The 18,233-nt window shown below is 50.8% G+C and overlaps 2 protein-coding genes across 3 annotated transcripts in view; one reads left to right on the top strand and one right to left on the bottom strand.

Annotated features, from left to right (window-relative positions):
- Positions 1 to 5,748: 5,748 nt before the first annotated feature.
- NDUFB9 (NADH:ubiquinone oxidoreductase subunit B9) lies at positions 5,749 to 16,958 on the bottom strand. The gene is made up of 4 exons (XM_066578821.1): positions 16,800 to 16,958; positions 13,033 to 13,225; positions 6,189 to 6,302; positions 5,749 to 5,975 (listed from the first exon to the last, which is right to left on the bottom strand). The coding sequence occupies exons 1-4, from the start codon at positions 16,883 to 16,885 to the stop codon at positions 5,847 to 5,849; spliced, it is 522 nt and encodes a 173-aa protein (XP_066434918.1). The 5' UTR covers positions 16,886 to 16,958; the 3' UTR covers positions 5,749 to 5,846.
- Positions 16,959 to 17,108: 150 nt separating this feature from the next.
- TATDN1 (TatD DNase domain containing 1) overlaps positions 17,109 to 18,233 on the top strand; it is a 58,609-nt gene continuing 57,484 nt past the window's right edge. Inside the window, exons 1-2 of one of the 2 annotated variants that reach the window (XM_066578817.1) lie at positions 17,109 to 17,363; positions 17,674 to 17,739. In XM_066578817.1, the coding sequence (XP_066434914.1) occupies positions 17,324 to 17,363; positions 17,674 to 17,739 (106 nt within the window). In that variant the 5' untranslated portion in view covers positions 17,109 to 17,323. The remainder of the gene's footprint in view (positions 17,364 to 17,673; positions 17,740 to 18,233) is intronic. The other variant, XM_066578816.1, reaches the window with a different exon arrangement.

Below are 18,233 nucleotides of genomic sequence, written 5' to 3'. Positions count from 1 at the left end.
GATTATTTTGTCAAAGGGTAAAGATCCATCCCGGATTGAGAATTGGCGTCCCATAGCACTTCTCAATACGGACCGGAAGGTTCTTGCAAAGATCATTTTTAACAGGCTGGTGCATTTTGCACCCAAACTACTTTCGGGGGACCAGCACTGCTCTGTTCCTGGCCGAAGTACTTTCAGTGCTGTACTGGGTGTCCGGGAGGCTGTGGAACAGGGTAGGGCCGGTAATTGGAAAGGGTTCTTGCTGTCCTTGGATCAGGCCAAGGCCTTTGATAGGGTTGACCATGAGTACCTCTGGTCAGTCCTTCTGAGATATGGTTTACCAATAGGGTTTATTGATTGGCTTAAAGTTTTGTATGCAGGGGCTGAGAGTTTCCCGCTGGTGAATGGTTGGGTCGGGCGCCCCTTTGGGGTGGGGTCCGGTGTCCGCCAGGGTTGTCCTTTGAGCCCATTGCTATATGTGTTCGCAATTGACCCCTTTTTAAGGCGGTTGAGTGGCGGACCATTGGCGGGGGTCGGGATGGGCCTGGAGGGGCCGGAGTCTGCACTTAGGGCAGTGGCCTACGCTGACGATGTCACTGTCTTTGTCTTGTCCAAGGAGGAGGCTGGATGGGTGATGTCGGAGGTGGTTAGGTATTCGGAGGCTTCCGGATCCCGAGTCAATTGGGACAAGTGTGAAAGTCTCTGGCTGGGTGGAGGAGATCCTGATTTCAGTCTCCCGGACACTCTCCCGGAGCCTCAAGAATTTGCAAAGGTTTTAGGCATCCAATTTGGCCAGGGTGATTACCCAGGGAGAAATTGGGACAGTAAACTGAAAGATGCCAGTCAGAAGGTTGACCAGTGGAAGGGATGGTCTTTGTCCCTGAGAGAAAGGGTTAGCCTTATCAAGACTTTCCTGCTCCCGTTGTTAATCTATTTGGGCAGTGTATGTATCTTGCCGGAGCCTCTCTGGACACGGGTCTATAGTCTGTTCTTCCAGCTGTTGTGGGGGAACCGACTAAACCTAGTAAAGCGGGAGGTCACATACCGCACAAGGAGACTAGGGGGGTTGTGTATGGTCAACCCTGTGGTATTCCTAGTGAATACCTTTCTTAAAACCAATATAGCAAACTTCTGGAATACAGGAAGGGCTCCTTTGTGGGTAGTCTCCTCTAAGGCATGGTTTCAGCCTTTCTTCCAGGAATGGGAGACAGGAGGGCGTGTGAAAGATTTTCGTTCAACCCATGGACATCTCCCGGCTTACGTTGCGCCGGTTCTGAAGGTTATCCGTCGCTGGGGCTTGGGAGCTGAGGAGATTAGGACTCTGTCAAGGAGGTTCCTTGACAATAGGGTTCTGGTCACCCGCTTCCAAAATCCACTGGCCCTCAGGGACTGCCCAGGTCAGGACCTAGAGGTAGGGTTAGTTTTGTTAAATTCAGTAAGGGTCCCATTGAAGTTTTGGGATTTGGCCTGGCGCTCCTTCCATGGTAAGTTGTATGTGAGGGATAACTTGAAGTACAGAAAGGTGGAGGAGAGGGACTGTCCCCGGGAGGAGTGTGGCTCTGTAGTGGAAACTATGGAGCATTTCTTACTTCAGTGTCCCTTTAATACAGAGGTCTACAGAAGGGTAGGGGCTTCCATCGGTTGGCCTAGGCTGGCTGTCCTCTCCTATCCTGAGTGGGCTTATGGGGCATTCAGAGATCTGGGTGGTCGGGACAGGTGCACATTATATCTAGTTAGTCTAGTGGTTAGGTACTACACGTGGCACGCACGGTGTTTAGTTTCGACGCGTCAAAAAATCCTCCCTGTGGATGTGGTGTGTAGGGACATCCTCGGTGACCTGGTGAAGGTGCGTTCTTTGGAGTTCAACAGGTTGGGTGCACTCAGGGCCTCTCGCCTATGGAGGGGTCTTTCTTTTGGAGTGCCCTAGCCTGGGGTCTCCTTTCCCGGTGATGGGCTAATTTTATTCTATTCACTTGATAGCTTTTTGTTTTAGGAAATAGAGGAAGAAAAGAGGGCTTGTAAGCACTGAACTTGGGCTTCTTAATGGTATAAGGTGTGTGGTATGTAGGGTATAAGGTGTGCGGTATGTAGGGTATAAGGTGTGGTATTAGTATAAACTAGGAAGAAGAAAGTAAAAAAATAAATAATAAATAAAAGAAATAAATAAAAAAATTAAATAAAAATAAAATAAAAAATATGTATGTGTATAAATATATGTATATTATTTAAAAAAAAAAGGTTTATATTTCTGTCCATTATTTCTGCAGGCGGGTATTTGGGTTATGTTTTCTTTTTGATATATGGTTTTGTTTTTAGGTTTATATTTAGGCCACATGGGGGAGAAAGGAAGAGGGGGTAAAATAAATAAACGCGTGTGTGTATATATTGCGTATGGTAAAGTGTATTATGGGGAGTATAATGATCACAAATGATGTATATATTCACGCTGTAATAGAGATGGGTCGGTGCAGCTTCTGCCGTGGCTTCTGCTACAATTTCTGTAACACATCTTTGTGCAGCATCGGTCTTGGGGTATGACCTCCTTAGTAATTGTATCCTTTTCTATTCTGTTTGCGGACGGACGGTAAATACCTGAGGAACACCTGGAGTCCGAACAAAAGGTCTCTAACCAGAAAACATCTGGCTTACCAGGAAGATCGGGGATACAATGCAAGTCTGAAGTGGGCGCATACTGGAGGTCCCATGGATACAGTTTGAAGCAAACCTGTTTCTGTTGTCTTGGACATTTCTGTTGTTTTCTTGGCTTAGTCCAAAAGGCTTGTTTTGTTATGTTTTTCATTTTTCTAATAAAATAGAGTTACAGAGATCTCTCCATCATCTATTATACCCAGGACTGCAACAAGGGGGCGCTCTAATAACTATGTATAATATATCAGGGGTCAGTACAGAGATCTCTACCCATCATCTATTATACCCAGGACTGTAACAAGGGGGCGCTCTAATAACTATGTATAGATATATCAGTGGTCAGTACAGAGATCTCTGCCATCATCTATTATACCCAGGACTGTAACAAGGGGGCGCTCTAATAACTATGTATAGATATATCAGTGGTCAGTACAGAGATCTCTGCCATCATCTATTATACCCAGGACTGTAACAAGGGGGCACTCTAATAACTATGTGTAGATATATCAGGGGTCAGTACAGAGATCTCTCCATCATCTATTATACCCAGGACTGCAACAAGGGGGCGCTCTAATAACTATGTATAATATATCAGGGGTCAGTACAGAGATCTCTGCCATCATCTATTATACCCAGGACTGTAACAAGGGGGTGCTCTAATAACTATGTATAATATATCAGTGGTCAGTACAGAGATCTCTGCCATCATCTATTATACCCAGGACTGTAACAAGGGGGTGCTCTAATAACTATGTATAATATATCAGGGGTCAGTACAGAGATCTCTCCATCATTTATTATACCCAGGAATGTAACAAGGGGGCGCTCTAATAACTATGTATAATATATCAGGGGTCAGTACAGAGATCTCTCCATCATTTATTATACCCAGGAATGTAACAAGGGGGCGCTCTAATAACTATGTATAATATATCAGGGGTCAGTACAGAGATCTCTTCCATCATCTATTATACCCAGGACTGTAACAAGGGGGCACTCTAATAACTATGTATAGATATATCAGGGGTCAGTACAGAGATCTCTCTCATCATCTATTATACCCAGGACTGTAACAAGGGGGCGCTCTAATAACTATGTATAATATATCAGGGGTCAGTACAGAGATCTCTTCCATCATCTATTATACCGAGGACTGTAACAAGGGGGCGCTCTAATAACTATGTATAGATATATCAGGGGTCAGTACAGAGATCTCTCCCATCATCTATTATACCGAGGACTGTAACAAGGGGGCACTCGCTACTTCTAGGATAGAAGTCTTCTACAACACAGAGGGAGGTTCTTTACTGTAAAAGCAGTGAGACTGTGGAATTCTCTCCCAAGGACACGGTGATGGTGATATGATATAATAGTATAAGAGGTTCTGGACGTCTTTGAGTGTTACAATGTTACATGTTGTATTACTGATTACTCAGGAGGGTCGGTGATCCGGGGATTATTCAGACTGCCAGATTGGAGTCAGGAAGGAATTTTTGCCCTTAAATAGGGAAAATTGACTTTACCTCATTTGGGTTTTATTCCTTCCTCTGGATCAACATTCAGGGAGTAACAAGCGGGACTGGATGAGCGGGGTATTTTTTCCTTCCTTACATACTATGTTAACCCCTTAATGACGCGGCCCTTTTTCTTTTTACATTTTCGTTTTTTCCTCCCCGGTTCAAAAAAATCGTAGCTCGTTTATTTATCCATCGCCCTCGCTGTATGAGGGTTGTTGTTGTTTTTTGCAGGACGAGTTGTATTTTTCTATGGTGCTATTTAACCCCTTAGTGATGGAGTTTTTTTCCATTTTTGTTTTTTCCTACTCCCTTTTAAAAAAATCGTAGCTCCTTTATTTCTCCATCGACGTCGCTGTATGAAGGCTGGTTTTTTGCGGGACGAGTTGTATTTTTCAATGACATTATTTATTGTACCATATAATTTACTGAAAAACTTTTCAAAAAATTCTAAGCGGAGAGAAATGGAAAAAAAACGACATTCCTCCATCTTTCGGCGCGTCCTGTTTCTACGGCGCACAAACGCCAACAAAAACGACCTGATATTTTTATTCTATGGGTCAGTACGATTGCTACGATACCAAACTTATATAGTATTTTTTTTTTTTTTTTTAAGATATTAAATTTTTTCAATTATTTTCTGTGGTCATTTTGTGCGCGCAATACCTTTTTTATTTTTCCATCGACGTAGTTGAGCATGGGCTCATTTTTTGCGGGATGTCCTGTAGTTTCCGATAGTATCAATTTGGAATATATAGGACTTTTTGATCGCTTTTTATTGTGTTTTTCTGGGAGACAGGGTAACTAAAAAAGTGCATTTCTGGCGCTTTTTTTTTTTTTCGGACGACGTTCACCGTGCAGGAAAAATAATGCGCTACTTTGATAGATCGGACTTTTACGGACGCGGCGATATCAAATACATATTTTTATTTTATGATTTAGATTTTTTAATGGATATGGCAAAAGGGGGGGGATTTAAACTTTAAAAAAAATTTTTTTTAACAATTAAAAAAATGTTATTGCTTTTTTTTTTTTTTTTTTTTTAACTTCACTTTAAAGTCCCCCTAGGGGACTACAACCAGCGATGCTTTGATCGCTCCTGCAGTATGACGTTATACTGCCATATAACAGGCAGCCTATCAAGCCATGCCACAGGGATGGCTTGATAGGCAGTCTGGTAAGGCAGCCCTGGGGCCTTTCATTAGGTCCCCGGCTGCCATGACACCTGCACGGCTCCCCCGATCTCACCGGCGGGGGGCCGTACGGGATTTAAATGCTGCTGTCAGAATTGACATTGGCATTTAAATGGTTAATAGCCGCGATCAGCCGATAGCGGCTATTGCTTGCGGGTGTCAGCTGTAATAAACAGCTGACGCCCGCACTGTAAGGAGAGGTTGCCCCGCAACCTCTCTTAATACATACCCCACTGCTCCATGACGTACCTATACGTCATGGAGCGGGAAGGGGTTAATCACAGCTGCCCATCTATTACCCGCTTCCATAGCTCCCGCCACAGCTACTCTCACCGCGAACGTCGCAGCACAGCGTCACACACATCTCACGGCATCACTGACCCCACACAGCAAACACTCGGAAACAAAGAGGATTTTCTTTTTAGCACATCTTTATTAAAGAGCAGCAGAGGCATCTGGAGACATTTACAACATATTGGTGGCCTCGTACCCCGTAAGGTATCAGTCAGCACTATGGATTCTCACGGGGTCTTGTCACATAATCCCACCAGAGTGGGGGCAGGTCACCTTCTGTGCGGGCCGGCGGCAATGCTTCAGTGCTTGAACCTTCAGCCGGGGTCTCCTCCATAATCTGCTGAATCTGTGGAAACAAGAGCAGTAGATCAGCGGCACACAATCCTCGTGACCCCGCCCATTAGGACTCCCTTCATGCGCTTGATGACACTTTGATGACCCCAACTAGTTTTTGATTTTTTCACTTTGTAGTTCTCATTGCAGCAAAAAAGTTGCAACCAACAAAATGCAACGGGCAGTTTATAGGCCCACTGGGGAGTATCTGCTGCAGCGCACCAACCTCGCGGTCCCAGCTCGCTTCACGAAGCTTCTTCCACTGCTCTCTCTTAGCAAAGTAGTCGGGGTACATGGCCTTCTCTGAGGGATGCCAGTGATCGAGACACCACTCCGGCACCTGCGGACAACATCACACACAGTCAGCATCAAGGGCAGGAGGTAGACACAGGAGCCTCATCACTAACACGTACCGCACACTAGAAGGTGCAACAACAGCTCCGTCCGACCGATGCAAACTGCCAGAGAACAGGAAGAGTTGCATCAACACCTTCCACTCCCTCCTCAGCCCCCAAAGACCAGCCCCCTGTGACGGATCGGACAGCTGGAGAACTAGCCGCCCACTTCAAGGGAAAGAAAAAAAAAGGAAAACATCTGAAAAGAAAGCTCCAAAAACTGCAGAGTTAGCCCCAATCAGGGTCTCTCCAGCACCAAATCCATCACTCATTCACTATACTAGGACCAACGACAGAAGAAGTCTCCAGACTGCTCTCCGCCGCTCGCACCATCACCTGCGCTAGCGACCTTCTTCCCTCACACTCCCTCCGAACCCTCTCACTGGCTGTCAATACCCACCTCACCACCATTTTCAACCTCTCTCTGACCTCTGGCACCTTCCCCATCTCATTCAAACATCCCATAATATCCCCTCTGCTAAAGAAACCGACCCTTTACTCGACCGACACTGCTAACTACCGACTCATCTCCAACTTCCCCTTCGGTCTACTCCCGCCTTACACGCCTTCCCTCTGACAAATCTCTCTTCGATCCTCACAACAGTGCCCAACAACCTGATGATAGCGAAGTCAGAGGGTGACTACTCCCTACTAATGCTCCTCAAGCTCTCCGCCGCATTGGACACTGTTGACCACAAACGCTGCTTTGCTCCATCGGCTGAAGGACTCTGCTTTCTCCTGGTTCTTCTCCTACCTCTCTGACTCTACCTCCTCTCCCCTTCGCTGTCGGGGTACCCCAGGGCTCGGGCCTTGGTCCCCTCCTCTTCTCTATCTACACAGCCCCAATGGGATACACCATCCACAGATTCGGCCTCCAATACCACCTCTATGCTGATGACACGCAACTATACACCTCTTCCAGCAACATCTTTGTCCATTCCTCCTAAAATCTGACCCGACTGTCTGTCTGCTGTCTCTAACACCAGGTCCTCCCCCTTTCTTAAAACTTAACCTCTCTAAAACTGACCTTTTTATCTTTCCGCCTTCAACATCTCCATATCTGGCACCACCATAACCCCCAGACAGCCCGCCCGCTGGAGTCACACTGGACTCCGACCTCTCCTTTACCCCCCACATCCAATCTCTGGCCCACACATGCCACCTGCACCTCAGGAACATTGCTAACATCCGGCCGTTCCTCACCATGGACACGCTAAAGACACTCGTGGTCGCCCTCATCCACTGCAACTCGCTGCTCAATGGCCCCCGCACCAGACTCGCTCCACTCCAATCCATCCTGAATGTGGCAGCCAGGCTCATCTTCCTTTCCAGCCGCTTCTCAGCTGCCTCTGCACTTTAGAAGTAACTTTACTGGCTGTCCATACACTAGAGAACTCAATTCACACTCCTCACCGTCACCCACAGAGCTCGCCATGGTGCCACACCCCTGTACATCGCCTCCCTCCTGTCCGTACATCACCCAGCCCGCTCACTCCGATCCGCTAACTAACTCAGACTAAACACCCCTCTAATATGAACCTCACATGCTCGCCTCTAGGACTTCTCTAGAGCTGCACCAATCCTCTGGACTGTTATACAAATAAACAAGTTAGGACAGCGCTCCAAGATGGTCCCAAAGTGAAGTTTCAAAATACCATCCAACAACGTCAACAGCAGAAAAGAAGAAAAGGTGGGGTATGCCTTACCCGGTGTATAGTGGAGCCCTCTTAGGAGGATCCCTACTAACACCCCATGTCCAAGTGAGCCTAGAAACAAATCCTCCGGAGGTTCCTATAATCCAGCCGGGCTAGACAGCAGGAGAGTGAGCAGGTCCTCCGTATCTCAAACAAGAGAGCCGCAGAGAAAGAGTAAATGAAGAAAAAAATGTGGATCCGCGCTCCTCTGGAACATACATTGCATAAACACTATTTAATGTACAACGCGTTTCGGCCATACAGGACGCAAGACACGGGGCGGGACGCCACAGGACGCTGGAGGAGGCGGGGGAGATGGTGGATCATATACCAGGTAGGTAATAACTATTTAAAGTGTGTGTTCTGTACTTGATCAAGTCCCGTATGGACGAAACGCGTTGTACATTAAATCTGGTTTATGCAATATTGCTGCCGGAGAGTGTATGTTCCAGAGGAGCGCGGATCCAGATTTTTTTCTTCATTTACTCTGGAACATTCTACACAAAGGCATCCGGACAATCCCTGATGCACGGAACTTCAGATGCATCCTAAAAACGCACCTCATCAGGGAGGCTTACCAAATCTCCTGACCTAGTCCCCCATCCACAATATGCTCCCTGCCCCTCCCTATGACTTCCATATGAAGTTTTTCGTACCGTTTGTGTTGCCTCGTGCTCATCCATTGCCCCACTACCTCCTGTGTCACTCCCGCCCTGTTTGCGTCCCAATTAGTGAATATCACATGTAATTACCATACCATTTGTGTTTTGAGGATAAAAAAAGGAAAAAAAGCCCTCAGCGCTCACATCATAGAAAATGGAAAGTGTGCATATGGAAATGTAGGTTATGTCACTTACTTCGAGGAGGCGCCTTTGACATAGGCGCCTCCTAATCCAAGTTGGCGTGTCAAGGGATGGCACAAACCAGCAGTGATGAAAGGGTTCCACGGTTTAATGTATAAGATAAAATGCTATGCAATACACAGCGCGTTTCGGCCGCACGGCCTTTTTCAGGTGTATAGAATACAGACATGCAGTCAAACAATTATAGTAAAAATCATTAAAATACCTCCTAATTGATAATCTGTAGCAGATGAAGTTGGTAGGGCATGTGCAGGGGTCGCGTTAGCCTGGCGTCCGATGTGTCGGCACTGAATGACGTGGCTGCGTGCTGCGAGGAGGTCACTGATGACGTAGTTACAGTGCGTCACATGACGCGACTATGGGCGTGTAAGTAACGTCTGACGTTGTGGCGCAAGGTCATGTGACTGGACGTCAGAGAAATTACTAATAGTTGGAGTTGGGGGCGTCCCTAATAGCGTGATTACTATGAACACGCCGACAGGGTCTGACGTTGCGATGCAAGGTCATGTGACTAAGCATCATAAGGAAATCAATGATAGTTTAGACTGTGGGCGTATCAATAAACAGCCATATGATCGCACCATATAGTGATGCGGCGACCACGTGACGACAGCGGGGGATATGGTTATACATAATACACAGATAAAGACATGTTCAACAATAATATATGTCTAACACCGAACATAATAAACATGATATAGAAATAGGAGGAATATAAGAAGGGCATGGAAACCATTACTGACCATTATTGTAGGTAGATTCTTCTACTATAGACCAAAAAGACTTCGATTTGGTGGGGAATATGTAATATAATGATAGTTGGTTGAAGTTAATGGAATCATTTAAAAAGGAGTAGAATATATGGGCTAAAATGGGGTAAAATCTATAAATCAATTGGTTGGACTATATAAGATACCGATTCACCATTAGATCGATTATAGCAAAAAGTTATATATATAAATAATGGAAATAAGATAAGAAATATATTAATGTTAGGACTTTATGAAAATAAAATATTTAAATATATATATATTTTTATTTTTACTATTTCTATTATTGTTTTTATTATAAAAATGTTAACATTTCTCTAAGGTCTCACTTAAGCCGTACGGAACGAGGGTGTTGGAGTGGAAGATATGGAACATCTCCTTAGTTCTCAACTTTGAAAATTCACCACTTGGGATTTGTTCAACTGGGTGATTCTGAGGCGAGTGGATCTGATGAACGGTATATGGAACAAGGTCTGAGATGCTGAGTGTGAGGAAATTGGTTTTTATGTTTGATCTGTGTTGGTTTAAGCGACTACGTAAAGCATTGCCAGGGCGTCCAATGAACTTCGATTTACAAGGACATTCTATTAGGTAGATGACGTGGCTGGCTGAACAGTTCAAGAACTGATTCATATGGAACGGGGGGTATCTGAGCCTATTTCTATGATTGATATAGAACGGGGGGGGGTATCTGAGCCTATTTCTATGATTGATATGGAACGGGGGATATCTGAGCCTATTTCTATGATTGATATGGAACGGGGGGTATCTGAGCCTATTTCTATGATTGATATGGAACGGGGAGGATATCTGAGCCTATTTCTATGATTGATATGGAACGGGGGGGATATCTGAGCCTATTTCTATGATTGATATGGAACGGGGGGGATATCTGAGCCTATTTCTATGATTGATATGGAACGGGGGGGGATATCTGAGCCTATTTCTATGATTGATATGGAACGGGGGGGATATCTGAGCCTATTTCTATGATTGATATGGAACGGGGGGGATATCTGAGCCTATTTCTATGATTGATATGGAACGGGGGGATATCTGAGCCTATTTCTATGATTCATATGGAACGGGGGGTATCTGAGCCTATTTCTATGATTGATATGGAACGGGGGGTATCTGAGCCTATTTCTATGATTGATATGGAACGGGGGGGATATCTGAGCCTATTTCTATGATTGATATGGAACGGGGGGATATCTGAGCCTATTTCTATGATTGATATGGAACGGGGGGATATCTGAGCCTATTTCTATGATTGATATGGAACGGGGGGATATCTGAGCCTATTTCTATGATTGATATGGAACGGGGGGATATCTGAGCCTATTTCTATGATTGATATGGAACGGGGGATATCTGAGCCTATTTCTATGATTGATATGGAACGGGGGATATCTGAGCCTATTTCTATGATTGATATGGAACGGGGGATATCTGAGCCTATTTCTATGATTGATATGGAACCCCGGGGGATAGCTGAGCCTATTTCTATGATTGATATGGAACGGGGGGATATCTGAGCCTATTTGTATGATTGATATGGAACGGGGGATATCTGAGCCTATTTCTATGATTGATATGGAACCCCGGGGGATATCTGAGCCTATTTCTATGATTGATATGGAACGGGGGGGATATCTGAGCCTATTTCTATGATTGATATGGAACCCCGGGGGATAGCTGAGCCTATTTCTATGATTGATATGGAACGGGGGGGGGGATAGCTGAGCCTATTTCTATGATTGATATGGAACGGGGGGATATCTGTGCCTATATCGATGTCTTTGCGCTTATGGCAGATGTTCTGACAGCATTTGCAGGTGGACTTGCTGCATCTAAAGACTCCTGAGGTTTGTGATAGAGAAGTGGGTATCCTTATTTTGGGTTGGGGCCTGAATTGTCGTGGTTGTGAGGGAGCTAGGATACTGGCTAGAGTTCGACTTCTTCTGAAAGTGATTTTTGGGAGAGAGGATATTTCTGATGTTAGATATGGATCCGTGTTTTCTGACAGTCTTTGAGTTCCTTGTGATTAAATTACAGTCTTGGTTTGTAGGCATTGGTTTTCTATATTGAGGGGCATCAGTAGGATTTAGAGGTTGGATGTCCCTACCTTCTACTTTGGCTCTAATATGAGAATTGGAAATTAATGTTTTGGGAGATCTTTTGTCTGTGAATCTTTTGGTCAGGATCTCTGATTGGTTCTCATATTCTTGGATGGTAGAACAATTGCGCCTGATACGCTTGAACTGGCCGAAAGGTACGTTTAGCTTCCACTGCTTCGCGTGGCCACTGCGAAAGTCGAAGAAGCTATTCGCATCCACGGTTTTAAAGTGGGTCTTAGTTTGTATTTTCCCTGCTTCGATATAGATGTCCAAGTCTAAGAAGGTGGCTTTGGTTTGGCTGATGGATCCCGTAAACTCCAAATTCAACGTATTAGAATTTATGTGGTGGATAAAATTGGAGATTTCTTCTGGGGTGCCGTCCCATATGAGGAGCATATCATCTATACATCTTTTATAGAATTTGCTGTGTGGGTCAAGAAATAGTTCCTCAAACGCACCCATATACAGGTTAGCATAAACTGGTGCGCACTTAGTACCCACTGCAGTCCCACATGTTTGTGTTTTGAGAGCGCTGCTGAATACCTTGGTGCTATACAATGATTTTCACAGTGAAAATAGAGAGATAATTATTATTACTACTACATCCTGTATTATACTCCAGAGCTGCACTCACTATTCTGCTGGTGGAGTCACTGTGTACATACATGACTTATCCTGTACTGATCCTGAGTTACATGCTGTATTATCCTCCAGAGCTGCACTCACTATTCTGCTGGTGGAGTCACTGTGTACATACATTACTTATCCTGTACTGATCCTGAGTTACATCCTGTATTATACCCCAGAGCTGCACTCACTATTTGGCTGGTGAAGTCACTGTATACATACATTACTTATCCTGTACTGATCCTGAGTTACATCTGTATTATACTCCAGAGCTGCACTCACTATTCTGCTGGTGGAGTCACTGTGTACATACATTACTTATCCTGTACTGCTCCTGAGTTACATCCTGTATTATACTCCAGAGCTGCACTCACTATTCTGCTGGTGGAGTCACTGTGTACATACATTACTTATCCTGTACTGCTCCTGAGTTACATCTGTATTATACCCCAGAGCTGCACTCACTATTCTGCTGGTGGAGTCACTGTGTACATACATTACTTATCCTGTACTGATCCTGAGTTACATCCTGTATTATCCTCCAGTGCTGCACTCACTATTCTGCTGCTTTAACGAGCTGCACTGATGTCCCTGACCCCACCTTGTAGCAGTCATATCTCTCGTAAGACGTCCCTCCGGGGGAGTCGGGGAAGAAGTACGGCTCCGGGTGTTGGCGCAGGTAGAGTTCCTCCTCCCCGGCCTTCAGCAGTAGGGTCGCCCTCACCAAATCCTTCTCATTCTTTTGCTCCTCGAAGCGGGCGCGCAGCAGGCAGGCCTCATAACGGAACTGGTCTCTGCAGAGGGGGTGGGACACACACGAGGGTTAACATACACCAACTGCTGCATCGTAAACATCCATCAGGGTCAGGACCCTCCATGGCCGCACACACCAGCGAAGTCCCAGGCCCCCCCATCACATGAGGGAAGCAGGCGAGTGCTCAATGGCATCCACCTACAGCTCTCCCCCGTTCCCATGGGGCCCGCCCTCCCCCCACATAGGCCACTCTCCTGTTCCCATGGGCCCTGCCATCCCCCACAGGCCCCTCACCCCCACACACGCCCCTCTCCTGTTTCCATGGTCCCCGCCGTCCCCCGCCCCACACATAGGCCCCTCTCCTGTTCCCATGGGCCCCTCCCCCCCACACAGGCCCTCTCCTGTTCCCATGGGCCCCACCTTCCCCTCAGGCCCCTCCCCCCCACACAGGCCCTCTCCTGTTCCCGTGTGCCCCACCAGGCCCCATCACTTGCTTCGGGCTTAATCCTCCCCTGTTCCCATGGGCTTCGCCCTTCCCCACACGGGCCCCTCTCCCGGGCCCCTCTCCTGTTCCCATGGGCCGCCGCCCTCCCCCACAGGCCCCTCTCCTGTTCCCATGGGCCGCCGCCTTCCCCCACCCACAGCCCCTCTCCTGTTCCCATGGGCCGCCGCCCTCCCCCACCCACAGGCCCCTCTCCTGTTCCCATGGGCCGCCGCCCTCCCCCACCCACAGGCCCCTCTCCTGTTCCCATGGGCCGCCGCCCTCCCCCACCCACAGGCCCCTCTCCTGTTCCCATGGGCCGCCGCCCTCCCCCACCCACAGGCCCCTCTCCTGTTCCCATGGGCCGCCGCCCTCCCCCACCCACAGGCCCCTCTCCTGTCCCAATGGGCCGCCGCCCTCCCCCACACACAGGCCCCTCTCCTGTCCCTATGGGCCGCCGCCCTCCCCCACACACAGGCCCCTCTCCTGTCCCTATGGGCCGCCGCCCTCCCCCACACAAGGCCCCTCCCCTGTTCCCATGGATCCCGCCCTCCCCCTTACACAGGCCCCTCTCCTGTCCCTATGGGCCGCCGCCCTCCCTCACACACCGGTTCCTCTCCTGTTCCCATCGTCCCCTCCCTCCCCCACAAGTCCCATCCTCCCCCATAGGCTCCGCCCTCCCCAACACAGTCCCCTCCCCTGTTCCCATCGTCCCCATCCTCCCCCATAGGCCCTGCCCTCCCCACAGGTCCCTGCCCCCACACAGGCCCTCTCATGTCCCCATGGGCCGCCGCCCTCCCCCACACACAGGCCCCATCTCCTGTCCCCATGGGCCGCAGCCGTCCCCCACAAACCCCATCCTCCCCCATAGGCCCTGCCCTCCCCACAGGCCCCATCCATCCCTATGGACCCCGCCCTCCCCCCACACAAAGGCCCCTCCCCTGTTCCCATCATCCCGCCCTCCCCCATAGCCCTCGCCCTCCCCACAGGCACCATCCTCCCCAAAGGCCCCTGCCACACACACAGACCCCTACCCTGTTCCCATGGGCCCCACCCTCTGGGCCCCACCCTCCCCCACAGGCCCCTCTCCTGCCCCCATGGGCCGCCGCCCTCCCCCACACACGGGCCCCTACCCTGTTCCTATGGACCCCGCCCACCCCCACACGGGCCCCTCTCCTGTTCCCATGGGCCGCCGCCCTCCCCCACACACAGGCCCCTATCCTGTTCGCATGGGCCGCCGCCCTCCCCCACACACAGGCCCCTCTCCTGTTCACATGGGCCGCCGCCCTCCCCCACACACAGGCCCCTCTCCTGTCCCTATGGGCCGCCGCCCTCCCCACACACAGGCCCCTCCCCTGTTCCCATGGACCCCGCCCTCCCCCACACAAAGGTTCCTCTCCTGTTCCCATCGTCCCCTCCCCCACAAGCCCCATCCTCCCACATAGGCCCCACCCTCCTCAAAGGCCCCCATCCTCCCCCATGGACCCCGCCCTCACCCACAAACAGTCCCCTCCCCTGTTCCCATCGTCCCCCATAGGCCCTGCCACACACACAGGCCCCTCTCCTGTTCCCATGGGCCGCCGCCCTCCCCCACACACAGGCCCCTCTCCTGTCCCCATGGGCCGCCGCCCTCCCCCACACACAGACCCCTTTCCTGTCCCAATGGGCCGCCGCCCTCCCCCACACACAAGCCCCTCCTGTCCCAATGGGCCACCGCCCTCCCCCACACACAGGCCCCTCCTGTCCCAATGGGCCGCCGCCCTCCCCCACACACAGGCCCCTCTCCTGTCCCTATGGGCCGCCGCCCTCCCCCACACACAGGCCCCTCTCCTGTCCCTATGGGCCGCCGCCCTCCCCCACACACAGGCCCCTCTCCTGTCCCTATGGGCCGCCGCCCTCCCCCACACACAGGCCCCTCTCCTGTTCCCATGGGCCGCCACCCTCCCCCACACAAAGGTTCCTCTCCTGTTCCCATCGTCCCCTCCCCCACAAGCCCTCAACTCTCTTACAGGACATTATCACACTGAAAACACAACAGTAACACTATTTAGCAAGTATACACACGGCCAACCAATCACAGAACTGACATTTATACAAACAGTAAGAATGTACCTTCAAATAGCGCTCCTATTTTTAAGACCGTATAATTCACCGGATTCATTACAAGTTTCTATTCCATGCATGCAAGCAGAGTACGGCTGCAAGATTGGGTCAATCACACACTACTTTTATCTATGAGAAGCTGAGAGGCAGGGAAGGGGGGCTGTGAGGCAAGGGAAGGGGGGCTGTGAGGCAGGGAAGGGGGGCTGTGAGGCAGGGAAGGGGGGCTGAGCCCACAGCTCCTCCCCCACACACACTCGCTGAAAGGCACAGCTTCACCCTCACCGAAGGGGGCGAAAGGGGTACGGAGCGAGCATTCACCATTTATCTATGTCTAGTATCGTATATATATCCACCTTCAGAGGAAATAGCTAGCAGTTAAATAGTTAACAAGCTCCCGATCCCACCCTCCCCCAGGAGGCCCCTCCCCCCACACATGTCCTCTCCTGTCTCCATGGGCCCCGCCCCCTCCCTTGCTCCCACGGTCCCGCCCTCATGCGGTCTTTGGCGCGGCCCGGAGGCAGTTTCCGCATCCAGAAGCGACATGAATGTTCCTGACACAATTGGCGCAGCGCCTCCAGACGCAGAATTCACCTTGAGGGATCCGCGCCCAAAAGCACCTGGAAGCCTCCGCGGTGCGTCTCGCCGTCCGCACTCCGGTCACGCAGGATTGGCGCAGCTTCCGTCTCAACAAGTCGCTATTTTTTGTCCCCACCAAGATTCAACGAATCGCAGCGTGAAGACTTTGGCGCGGTTTTACTGCAAAGTCTCAGAGGGCACGAGGACGTATAACCCGCGGGGCGCCGCTGACCGCGCAGCGTTAGTAGCGGCCGACGACTGGAAACGCGGAGGTCCCAGCAGCTGCGCTCCCTGATGGGCCGGCCGTATGCAGTGTACGCGGTCACATGACTGCGCATCTCCACCACCGCGTAAACGCAGCGCAACACTGAAAACAATGGCGTAAAAATCAGGCAGAAGCCACCAAGGAGCAGCGCTGACCCTCGGAGCCTCCTCCTGGCACTCCTTCCAGTACCTGAAGACGCACCAGGACTCCAGGTGCCGCAGCGCCCTCTTGTATAGCCGCTGCACCTTCTGCTGGTGGCTCAACAACGCCGCCATCTTACTGCCCCTCCCCCAGCCTTGTCCTTCCGACCCTGGAGACAGACTCGGCGTCCAGCCGTTCTCTTTAGCGGTTGGTCAGCTGGGAATCACGTGGCGAGCCGACGGGCTGACGTAAGCTCTTCTCCGCTAGAGGGAGGCGTCGGCCATTTTGTCTGAGCCCAAATTCCTCTAGCAGCGAAGGGGAAATGGTCTTCAACAAAATGTCTTCCGGGATGCCGCTCTTCTGTCGGCTGCGCTCATATAGCGGATGGGAGAGATTTCCTTACATTGTAAATTGTTACATTGTTGCTTTTGGTGGCTCCATTCCTTCCTGTTAGTACCGGCATGATGGCGGATTCCTAGGGGTGGCGGAAGATGGAGGAAAGAATTTTTGGAAGGGTGTACCAAGATGGCTGACGGCTCAGTGCATGCTGGGAAAACGAGGAAGAGCGTGTGATGCGCGCGGGTCTCAGTATGGCCGGCTTCCGATTCATTGGTAAGAGCTGCTGGAGCGGCATGCTGGGGGTTGTAGTGCGGCGCAGCCGTACGGTGACTTGGTTTTAATGCTGCCATTTTGGGTAGAAATAGCTGTATTACGTCACAGTTTTTGGGGGGTGGAAATAAAGCGCGTCGGCCATTGTGTGTGGGGACTTTTACTTTACGCCCCTGTGCAGTATACATAGAGTTACGGGGGTCTGCCGGGTGAGCTCGGACCGCCCGTCGATAGTCGCTCAGTTGGGGGTCCGCCGCTCTGTAATACTGCCCGGCGCTCCTCACGCCATCTAACACTCGGGGCTTCTCCTCAGATGTCGCAGTAAATCTGACCGATCCCGTCTTCAGAGGAGTCTACAGGGGCGCGAGGAAGCACCAGGGTGAGTGACGCCGACTCGTGCCGCCGCCCGCTAATAGCACTGCCGTACCGGCCGCCAAGAGCGCCCCCGCGCGCTGCCGTACCGGCCGCCAAGAGCGCCCCCGCACGCTGCCGTACCGGCCGCCAAGAGCGCCCCCGCACGCTGCCGTACCGGCCGCCAAGAGCGCCCCCCGCACGCTGCCGTACCGGCCGCCGAGAGCGCCCCCGCGCGCTGCCGTACCGGCCGCCGAGAGCGCCCCCGCGCGCTGCCGTACCGGCCGCCGAGAGCGCCCCCGCGCGCTGCCGTACCGGCCGCCGAGAGCGCCCCCGCGCGCTGCCGTACCGGCCGCCAAGAGCGCCCCCGCACGCTGCCGTACCGGCCGCCAAGAGCGCCCCCCGCGCGCCGCTGCCGTACCGGCCGCCAAGAGCGCCCCCCGCGCGCCGCTGCCGTACCGGCCGCCAAGAGCGCCCCCCCGCGCGCCGCTGCCGTACCGGCCGCCAAGAGCGCCCCCCGCG

Source organism: Eleutherodactylus coqui, chromosome 9, assembly GCF_035609145.1.
Source record: "Eleutherodactylus coqui strain aEleCoq1 chromosome 9, aEleCoq1.hap1, whole genome shotgun sequence".
Lineage (NCBI taxonomy): Eukaryota > Metazoa > Chordata > Amphibia > Anura > Eleutherodactylidae > Eleutherodactylus > Eleutherodactylus coqui.
This window is presented reverse-complemented; position numbering and strand designations above follow the sequence as displayed.

Excerpts from the sequence above, each read along its gene's own strand:
- NDUFB9 (XM_066578821.1), bottom strand. The coding sequence starts at position 16,885 with ATGGCGGCGTTGTTGAGCCACCAGCAGAAGGTGCAGCGGCTATACAAG. Across the intron at positions 6,303-13,032 it reads AGAGATATGACTGCTACAAG|GTGCCGGAGTGGTGTCTCGA; the intron begins GTGGGGTCAGGG and ends TGTTGTCCGCAG. Across the intron at positions 5,976-6,188 it reads AAGCGAGCTGGGACCGCGAG|ATTCAGCAGATTATGGAGGA; the intron begins GTTGGTGCGCTG and ends TTGTTTCCACAG.